The sequence below is a fragment of the Oncorhynchus keta genome, chromosome 16 (assembly GCF_023373465.1).
Source record: "Oncorhynchus keta strain PuntledgeMale-10-30-2019 chromosome 16, Oket_V2, whole genome shotgun sequence".
In the NCBI taxonomy this organism is placed as follows: domain Eukaryota; kingdom Metazoa; phylum Chordata; class Actinopteri; order Salmoniformes; family Salmonidae; genus Oncorhynchus; species Oncorhynchus keta.
The window spans coordinates 9937924-9948775 of NC_068436.1; the positions used below are offsets into that span (position 1 = coordinate 9937924).

General features: G+C 43.1%; 1 protein-coding gene across 1 annotated transcript; it reads left to right on the top strand.

The window, feature by feature from the left end:
- The first annotated feature begins 2241 nt into the window (after positions 1–2241).
- LOC127907885 (zinc finger protein 484-like) lies at positions 2242–5947 on the top strand. The gene is made up of 2 exons (XM_052464347.1): positions 2242–2274; positions 3539–5947. Exons 1-2 carry the CDS (start codon positions 2242–2244, stop codon positions 4970–4972), a joined length of 1467 nt encoding a protein of 488 aa, XP_052320307.1. The 3' UTR covers positions 4973–5947.
- The last annotated feature ends 4905 nt before the right edge of the window (positions 5948–10852 follow it).

The window sequence follows — 10852 nt, forward strand, 5'->3', positions numbered from 1 at the left end:
GTAGTTTAGCATTTGCTTCATCAGACCACAGAATGCGTCTCCTTCCTGAGCGGTATGATGGCTGCGTGGTCCCATGGTGTTTATACTTGCGTACTATTGTTTGTACAGATGAACGTGGTACCTTCAGGCGTTTGGAAATTGCTCCCAAGGATGAACCAGACTTGTGGAGGTGTACAATTTTTTTTTCTGAGGTCTTGGCTGATTTCTTTTGATTTTCCCATGATGTCAAGCAAAGAGGCACTGAGTTTGAAGGTAGGCCTTGAAATAAATCTACAGGTACACCTCCAATTGACTCAAATGATGTCAATTAGCCTATCAGAAGCTTCTAAAGCCATGACATAATTTCTGGAATTTTCCAAGTTTTTTTAAAGGCACAGTCAACTTAGTGTATGTAGACTTCTGGCCCACTGGAATTGCGATACAGTGAAATAATATGTCTGTAAACAATTGTTGGAAAAATTCCTTATGTCATGCACAAAGTAGATGTCCTAACCGACTTACCAAAACTATAGTTTGTTAACAAGAAATTTGTGGAGTAGTTGCAAAACGAGTTTTAATGACTCCAACCTAAGTGTATGTAAACTTCTGACTTCAACTGTAGATTATGACCATGTGAATCCTGTCTAATATGGCCCCATGGAGCTGGTTGGCGGCCATTGGGGTAATATGTCAAATCTGCAATGACACTATAGCTAGTTGTGTGTGTGTGTGTGTGTGAAATGTGGGGCCTCGATCACAAAAGTCACAATTATCCTTAAAATGTTACTTAGCCACGGGACTAATATACACTGAGTATATATTAGGAAAACCGTCCTAATATTGAATTGCACCCCAGAGCATGGACTCGTCAGAGGATGGACTCTACAAGGTGTCAAAGCGTTCGACAGGGATGCTGGCCCATGTTGGCTCCAATGCTTCCCACAGTTGTCAAGTTGGCTTGATATCCTTTGGGTGGTGGACCATTCTTGATACACATGGGAAACTGTTGAGTTTGAAAAACCCAGCAGCATTGCAGTTCTTGACACAAACCGTTGTGCCTGGCACCTACTACAATACCCTGTTCAAAGGCACTTAAATATTCTCTTTCCCATTCACCCTCTGAATGGCACACATACACAATCCATGTCTCAAGGCGAAAAAATCTTTCTTTAATAACGACCCCGGCCACAGCAAAGTTTGATACAAAATAATTCATAACTTTAAAACCATTACCAGAGAGAGACTTTCAAAGAATACAGCAAAGAGCTGCTGTTTTTGATTGAGTTAATGTCTAAGATTTTGTTCAGCACTGTCAACACTGTTGCAAAACATAAAACACGCTTCTCCCTACTTCCACTCACGATGCAGCTGCAATGAATGAGTAGCGAAGTGTATCGATAGCCCTGTGTTTTTATTATTATTAGCAGCTTGTCGTGTTTGTTTTAATATCAAGGCATATTTCACTTTCTCTGGTCATAGGAACAGTATAAATTTGGGCACGAGGTAGATGCGGTGCAAATCAAGTTTCGGCATCAAGTGGAAGAAAGTGTCCCCTCTCTCTGGTCCGTCTCAGACCCTCTGCTTGTGCTCTCCGTCCCTCCGCTGAGACTAATGCCTTGTTCAAAACAACTGGAAACTCTGGAAAAAAATAGATCCGACTGGGAAAAGTCGTTTTGGCATCAAGTGGAAGACAGTGTCCCCATCCAACCATGAATTCCAAGCCAGAAACTCGGGCATCTTTCTAGAGCTCTGACTTCTGGATCTGAAGATCACTGACGTCATGATTTGATCTCTAGTTTCCAGTTGTCTTGAAAGCACTATGACCATCAGATGCCGGTACCATCAGTCCAGTAAAATAATAAAGCAAATGATTTGCAAAGGTATCCATGATGAACAGTTTAATTGGGTAGGGTTCAACTTCAGACCTACCCTGTCTCTGGTAACCACTCCAGTCCAGTTGGTGGCGGTAATGTATCACTAAATTTCGTTGCCAAACCATTGAAAAAGTTTACACGGAAGTGGACAGTGACCAAGACAAATGTCCACGTTAGCGTTTATATTGTTATTTAGCCATGTATTGACACACTGGAACTCAGAATATGACTCATTTAACTGCACAGTATCATATACTCACCCCTGGTAGTCTTTAATTTGCGTTGTAGACGGGACTTGGTTGATAGATCTGTTATCTAGGTAACGCTAACTACTTAGCTGCTAATGCTAGCGAACTGTATGATTTTTCATACTCAAATAGCCTCCATTATGGAGGTGCTAGCGAATGCAGCCGTGGCAGAGGTCTGTAAACTGGTAGACGACGACTATGCAGTGTTTCGTTTGGAAATAACTCAAAGCCAGAAAGAAAACGGTGCATTGCAGAGGAAACTACAGCTTCTGGAACTGAAGATGGCACGAGAGCGCGTCCTCGCCAGTTGTTCCAGTGGTGTCAAAATCCTTGACCGATACAGAGGAATGGCAAGAGGTACATTTTGCCGAGGTTGAGGGGCCAGTCGCCCCGTTCAAATCTGCACATGTTTGACTTTAGATGTGTTAACCATTGTTGGGAGACCTGATGTTGAATTTCATGACATTGGAGTCCACGCCAAATGAGCGTCTGGATCAGGAAAGTTTTATTTCAGGACCTCTACAAGCCAGAATGCTTAATAAAATAATTGTACTTACTTTGCCGGTTGTCCGTGCAGTTGGTCCTTTTGTAGGTAGGAGTGTTAGACAAAATATAGGAAATTATGATTACAATCAACGTTAAAAACAAATGAACGCACTACCAGCGCTTTTATCACCCAAAGCGGTAAAGTAACTTAAAATACAACTGTATTTAACATACTTTCGTGTAAAGGTCGTGAGAATAAACTTTCCTGATCCAAAAGCTAATTTATGTCTGAAGTTGAATTTAATGACATTCAAAATCGAGTTTCCAGGCTAGGTTAACTGGAATTGGGTCTTGGTCAGTTTGTAGTTAGTATGCAATAATTATCCTTTAGTTAACTTGCAAAAATAGACACTATCATATTCTAATCAGATAAAACATTTACTGCTTAAATAAAACTGATGCATTGAACATAATACATTGATCTATAAATAGTATAGTTGTGTTACCTTAAATTCTTGCCAATTCTACACAGTGTCAAAACTGTCAATAGTGTACAGTATAAGCATTAAGCATTGACAGTAGCAAACCTAACCACCTCTTTACTCCCAATCACTCTCTCAGGTGAAGGACATCTCACTGGAGGCCACAAGAGCTTTGTGAAGCCAGCGGCACACAACACATGGAGAGATGACCAACCAATCACTGTTGATGAGGGGAGTGGAACCTCAACTCAGCACGTTATCGTGATAGAGGTTAGTGTAATAGTATTACATCAACATTACAGTACATCAAATGTGGCCAGTTTATTTCAGAAAGGCTCCCCTCAGCTATTCACTTGCTTACATGTAACATCCTAATTTCTTTGCCAGAGGAGCTTGTAAGACTTCCCGACAACATTATTATCCAATTCTACTCATGTACTGGTAACAATCTACCCTCTTCTTGTGTCAGTCTGCAAATGCAGAAGCTGCAGGTACTGGGGTCAAGCTGGAGAGGTCTGAAGGAGATGAGGACCCACGACACAGCAGAGACATCCAGACTGGAGCAGCGCATGGAGTCGTGCCCCCTGTAGCCCCCGAGGACCTCACCAACGCTGCCGCGCCCCAGGCTAGGACCCGATCCAGCATCACGGAGGTCAGTGGAACGCCGAACGCCGTCCTCAAGACGGAGACAGAGACTTTAACTGTAACACAAAGGCTCTTACATACAGGATCTAACCACCGATCAGACTCCGAGAGACTGGGCTGTGTTCCTGCTCCAGGCTCAGAGTACTTAATGGTGTTTCACCAGAGCCAGGGGACAGTTAAATCCTGTGGAGATGGTGATGCGTTAGACACTGGCATTGATGATCTGTCTTGTTCTTACGCTACAGAGGTGGACCCTGACAACATGCCCTTGGGTTTAGAGACACAGACTGATCTGTCTAGAGGGGACTGGAACCGGTACAGTAGTAGTGTATACTCTGAAGGGTGCCCAGATAAGAAAGGGGAGGTTATAGTCTTAGATGAGGTTACTCTGAAATTGGAGGGCAACGCTCCTCCCACATGGAATGCAGATAGTCACCGAGGAGACGGACACTCACAGGGCAGAGATTTCTTAAATTACAGGGGAAATCTAAATGTCGCCACCCACTCCCCTTTACACACGTTCAGGGATCGCGACCCAGTGTCCACATCAATGGCACCTTCCGATTCACACGGCCGGGTGATTTTCGATCAGGTATTACATTTAAACGACAGGGCTATAGCCCAGGCTTGTGGAGGGGGAGCAACAACGGTCGGGAAAGAGAAACTGGCTAACTGGAATGCAGACAAGACTCACTTAGGAGAAGGACACTTGCAGGGCAACACAAATGACTTCTTAGATTACAGGGAAGGTTTAGAGAGAAATCTAAATGTTGCAACCCACTCCCCTTTACACCCAGTGTCCACGTCGATGGCACCTTCCGATTCACACGGCCAGGTTCTTTTCGATCAGGTATTGAACTCAAAAGACCAAAGAGCCAAGGCGCGGAGAGGGGAAGCAACACCGGGCAGTAAAGAGAAGCGGTTCCTCTGCATGTTCTGTAACAAAGGCTTCAGCTGCTCCCAGAAGGTGGAGATCCACCAGAGGGTCCACACAGGGGAGAAACCCTTCAGCTGTACCCAGTGTCACATGTGCTTCACCCATGCTGGCAACCTGAAGAGGCACCAGAGGGTCCACACAGGGGAGAAACCGTTCAGCTGTGCCCAGTGTCACATGCGCTTTGCCCAGACTGGTGACCTGAAGAGGCACCAGAGAGTACACACGGGAGAGAGGCCGTTCGCCTGTACGCACTGCGGGAAGAAGTTTTCAGAGAGGAGCTACCTCAGGATACACCAGCAGAAAAACCATTCCACTCTATAACATAGAAAGTAACCATTCCACTCGATAGCTTCTGATGTTTATATCAAACCCTGCATTAAAGGCGAAGTTGAATTTTCATTGTCGTCAGCAGAAAGGATCCACAGATGCATTTGGAAAAACGAGAGCAACAGATTAAAGTGTTGAATATTCCTGGGTAGAATATTGCATTCAGACATTGTGTGATATATAAGGCATATATACGCCTAGAAAGTCTGTTACATCTTGTTTGCACTGTGTAGGTTATATGTTGACATAACTTTTTTTCAATTTTTTTTATTTCACCTTTATTTAACCAGCTAGGCTAGTTGAGAACAAGTTCTCATTTGCAACTGCGACCTGGCCAAGATAAAGCATAGCAGTGTGAACAGACAACACAGAGTTACACATGGAGTAAACAATTAAACAATTAACAAGTCAATAACACAGTAGAAAAAAAAGGGGGAGTCTATATACAATGTGTGCAAAAGGCATGAGGTAGGCGAATAATTACAATTTTGCAGATTAGCACTGGAGTGATAAATGATCAGATGGTCATGTACAGGTAGAGATATTGGTGTGCAAAAGAGCAGAAAAGTAAATAAATAAAAACAGTATGAAAACAGTATGGGAATGAGGTAGGTGAAAATGGGTGGGCTATTTACCAATAGACTATGTACAGCAGCAGCGATCGGTTAGCTGCTCAGAAAGCTGATGTTTGAAGTTGGTGAGGGAGATAAAAGTCTCCAACTTCAGCGATTTTTGCAATTCGTTCCAGTCACAGGCAGCAGAGTACTGGAACGAAAGGCGGCCAAATTCAATTACTTCCATTCAACTACAAAAAAAAGAATCCTAAAACGCTTTTAATGAGAATTATTACATTTTATGCAGTTTATCAAGTTCATCTTGATTTTTATTTGAGGTATGTGTATGTGGTTTTCATATGGTGTATTTAAAACTTGTTCATCTTTAATAAACCCAAAATGGGACTTTTCAGTCTGACTTTTGAGACTCTCTTTAGTATACATCACATCTGATCTCACCCTATTCTGCACACATCAGACAAGCGCTTTATAACCAATATACACTTACTAAATATACTTGTACATACCCACACAATAACAAACACCTACTGTACATGTCAAACTAGTTTCATCAGGTTTGTCTAATGATGACTAAAAGCAACTTTTTTTTTACCCACAACATAATTTTATGTCCATAATGATGGGTTTAACAACAATGAAGTCATTCTGTAACTACAGTACAGGACTGAAACATAGTGGGGATGGGTAAACAAAGTGTGTTTATCTCTGTGTGTGTGTGTGTGTGTGTGTGTGTGTGTGTGTGTGTGTGTGTGTGTGTGTGTGTGTGTGTGTGTACCTGAGGGAGTGTATGTCTATAATCTATCACCTGTCTCTTCCAGGAGGAGGGTCCAGAGGTGCTGCTGGTGAAGGAGGAGGGGGGTGAGGACGGTCTTGGGAACCCTGAGGGGACCATGGTCATGGAGGACAACCAGACTACACCTCCTCCTGAACCCACAGAGGAACCAGTTGAGCAGCACAGGACCACATACAGTCTCACTGAGGTGAGCCCACTGTGAACTACTGTCTGAATGGTTTTCGGTCAGGGCCTGTATACACAAAGCCTCTCCAAAGTAGGAGTGCTGATTTAGGATCAGTTTTGCCTTTTAAATCATAATGAATAAGATTATATGGAAAGATATTCGATCTCCACGTTTGCATAGTATCAAATCAACTAACATGTTTGCATAGTACTCAGCAATCCCTCATTGCCCAACCAGAAGATGCTCCATAGCAGGGTGCTCATATCAGATTTCTTGATCCAACATCCTCTCACTCTGTATCTCTTACAGTCAGTAGACATGGAGGATGGGAAGATTGCTCTGTGGCTAGTCAAAGAGGAGACTATAGAAGACAGACCAGAGAGTATTGACCTGCTGAGTGGACTAAAGATGGGGGAGCAAGGTAAGGGAGAAATACATGTAGCCTACATACAGTAATATATCTTCAATGAGAATAGTGATAAGCCTGGCTATTATTTTTCTTCATTCATAAAATGACATTGACATAATATACAACTTAAAGTATGTTTAAAAACAAAAACACTCAATGTATGAACTTGACCAGATAATTGACACAAAAAAAAAGTTCTACACCATGTTTTTTAAGTCTATTTTCTAACCTCTTCCTGCAAGTGGTTGGCTGGAGGATAACAGAGGAGAATGGGCAGACTTCTTGGATTCCTTGTGCAACGAAGGCCCCTGGGGATTTGTATTTATTTATTTTTATTTCACCTTTATTTAACCAGGTAGGCCAGTTGAGAACAAGTTCTCATTTACAACTGCATCCTGGCCAAGATAAAGAAAATCAGTGCGACAGAAGAAACAACACAGACTTACACATAAACAAATGTGCAGTCAATAACACAACATCTATGTACAGTGAGTGCAAATGTAGAAGATTAGGGAGGTAGGCAATAAATAGGCCCTATATGTGAAAATAATTACAATTTAGCATTAATACTGGAGTGATAGATGTGCAGATGATGATGTGCAAGTAGAGATACTGGGGTGCAAGAGGGTAAGTAATACTATGGGGATGAGGTAGTCGGGTGTGCTATTTACAGATTGGCTGTGTACAGGTACAGTGATCGGTAAGCTGCTCAGACAGCTGATGCTTAAAGTTAGAGAGGGAAATATAAGACTCCAGCTTCAGAGATTTTTTGATGACATCACCAAGCAGGCCAGGACCATAAGCGACATAGATGAAAACAACACTGTTAACCACAACCAGAAACAGACAGTCAAAACAACAACCAAACTTAGTCTTCATGACAACAGACTGCCTGAGACCAGGGCGATGCGTAGATGTGGTCTGCGGGGACGGGGAGGTGTCCATATGAGAACAGACAGAGACTTGGCTTGTGATTCCCCGGTCCTGCCCCTATAGTCCTTATTCAGAGAGACTGATGACGCCTCAGGTTAACCCCCTAACAGGTTCTGCCTTCAGCCTGCCTTCTATAGGATCTATCAGCTGGAACATGGACCCTGTTACAACAGACACTCCCTGGCCTTCATCCTCCTCACACTCTCCTAATGTTAAACCAGACCTCAGACAATGCCAGTGCCTCAGCACTAAATGGCAACACAAGCCCATTGACAAATGACAGTAGTAGTAATGCTATCAGCAGATCTGGTGGCAAAGAGAAGAGCTTCCCGGGTTCATTCTGTGGGAAAGTCTTCAGTTTCCCCAAATAGGTGGATATCCACCAGAGGATGCACACAGGGTTGAAATCTTTCGGCTGCCACCTGTGAGAAGATGATCTCCCACCAGCACCAGCTGAAGATGCACCAGAAAGTCCATTAGGGAGAGAGGTCGTTGCCTGTATAGACAGTGGGAAGAGGTTCTCAGAGAGGAACCTCTTCAGGATACACCAGCAGAAAATGCACACGGCCCATGTATATGGGTATGATATGATATGTAATGTAGTACTTGTTAGTTTGTAGTTCATTCTGTTGGTTTGGGATGTAGTGGGGAACTGGATGAGGTGAACTGAGTATGAATATAATGAGGCAGAGTAGATGATATGGTGATGGATGGTGTCTGTAAAAATGCTTCACTGATGAAAAGTGACAATATTGTCCAGTTGTTTGATGCTGGTGTTTTATAATGAGGAAATGAGTGCCTATGTTTACTTGACATTAAGTAGTGTGTAATGTAATGACAGTGTTATAAATGTACATTTTATCAAAAGTGAGGGTACCAGGTTTACAGAAAAGGTCAAGTGTTACCATAGTGAGAAGTTATTCTACGTATTGATTTGTGCAATAAAAGTACTGTACTTCATGTTATGTGAGTGAAACGGCTAGTTTAGTTAGCGGTGCGCGCGAAATAGCGTTTCAATCGGTGACGTCACTGTCTCCGAGACCTTGAAGTAGTAGTTCCCCTTGCTCTGGAAGGGCCGCGGTTTTTGTAGAGCGATGGGTAAGATGCTTCGTGGGTGACTGTTGTTGATGTGTGCAGAGGGTCCCTGGTTCGCGCCCGGGTATGGGCGAGGGGACGGTCTAAAGTTATACTGTTACATGAGCATATGACCATTTGGTTTAAATACATTTTTTCCTTATCTCAGTCGAACCAAAACATACTTCATTTTTGAGTCAACACATTGTCATTATTTTTTATGAAATCCAATGACTATTGTTGGGTACTTGAATCAGTGTTAGAGATGGGCTTGACTGGTTAATGTTTTATAATATGTTTCTGTGTGTACAGCAGAGTTTCTTATATAAACCTTTTATATGCTTTTCTGTTCACAGTCTGCAGTCCATGAAGACCTGCTGATATCTGGTGTTGCTGGCGGGAGAGACTGGACCTCTGAAGCGGCTGGTCACAAACCCTGACCCCGGACCAGGACCCTGGATCAGAAACCGTCCCTCTTCCTTCCTAAGTCAGAACCAGGACCGAACGAGGGACAGAGACTCCACCAACACACAGAACACAACCAGTGGACAGGTGGACTGAACAACCTCAGTCCTGGTGGTCATCAGAGAGACTGTGGCCCCACCCTGGGCTTCGGCCTTCACAGAGACTGGTGGTAGTCTATCAGCAAGTCTGTCTTCTCCGACAGGGTCTTGTTTAATGCCTGGTGACTGGGTTCATAGAAAGTCTGAAGCTGGACCTATGTCTAGCCTTCCTCAGTTACCTCACCAATACAGACATGGTCAGGTTGCACGTTCACCAGAAGAGTTACATAGCACACAATCCAAACAACATCCAGTCAAGGAGGGGCCTCAAAGACTAACCACCTGAACCACCTCTGGTGTTATTGGGTCACAACATGGGAGGCCGAGCATTAGGACGGACGCCGACAAGCCGTATGCCTGCCCCATATGTGGAAAGCGCTTCGCTGAGGTGAACTATGTGAAGGACCACCAGACTGTTCACACCAAGGACAGGCCCTTCAATTGTAAGCTGTGTTAAGGCGTCTGCATGCTTCCCAGCCAAAACCGTTTGGAAGAGTTTGTGCATATATTATGAGGCAAGCCGAAGTCTACGCCCCTTTGTCAGTTACTGGTCAACAGTAGAGATTCTTCAGTAAAGTCTTTGTCATTCAATGAGAGACGACTAGTTGTGCACATTTTTACATTGAGATATACAGCACCAAACATCTTAGTTAGCTGTGAAATTGCGCAACTAAGATCTCGGCAAAAGCGTCCAATTTAATGACAGATTTCTTGAGTTATCTTAGATTAACACAGACTATTTTGAGGAAGTGTAGACTGGCTACAGCGTCTCAAAATGGACAAACGGTACTATTGCTGTTTTTTTTTTTCAAGCTAAGGTCTTAAGTATGCGAGCACACTTGTTCGGTTAGGCGCCACACGAACTGAAGAATGCTGACGCCTTTACAAGAGCTTCTCCTTCGGGAGTAACCTTATCTGACACAGGAGAGTCCACAATGGGGAGACATTGTAGCACTGTGGCTTGGGATGTGCACAGGGGTTTTCTGGGAACCATTCTTTAGCTGACATTATTATAGTTATCATATGAAGTGTCTTGGGGTAAGAGGGTAATTAACCCTTATTTACCTTACTGAGGTCATTTAGATGGAATAAAGTAATTATATTATTTTGTACTGTATTCTTGCCAACACGCTGTTCATTCTAATCAAATCTGCTCTGAGCTTGAAAAGTGGTGATCAAAGGAGATTTGATGTAACGTAATTAGCTGTACCGTAATTCAAAGAACAGTGTGCAATACCTTTTTCATTGAACCACACCCTTGAGTTATGACGCCAACAAATAAAATGCTTTGTCTTCAGTGTAATTACATGTTCCTCTCCTGAAAACCCTGAACAGTCGACAGATGAACTCTCAGAAATTGA

Bases quoted from the DNA above. Each gene is read 5' to 3' on its own strand.
- LOC127907885 (XM_052464347.1), top strand. From the start codon at position 2,242: ATGGAGGTGCTAGCGAATGCAGCCGTGGCAGAG. The intron at 2,275-3,538 runs GTCTGTAAACTG...TTCTTGTGTCAG, and splicing joins CGAATGCAGCCGTGGCAGAG to TCTGCAAATGCAGAAGCTGC.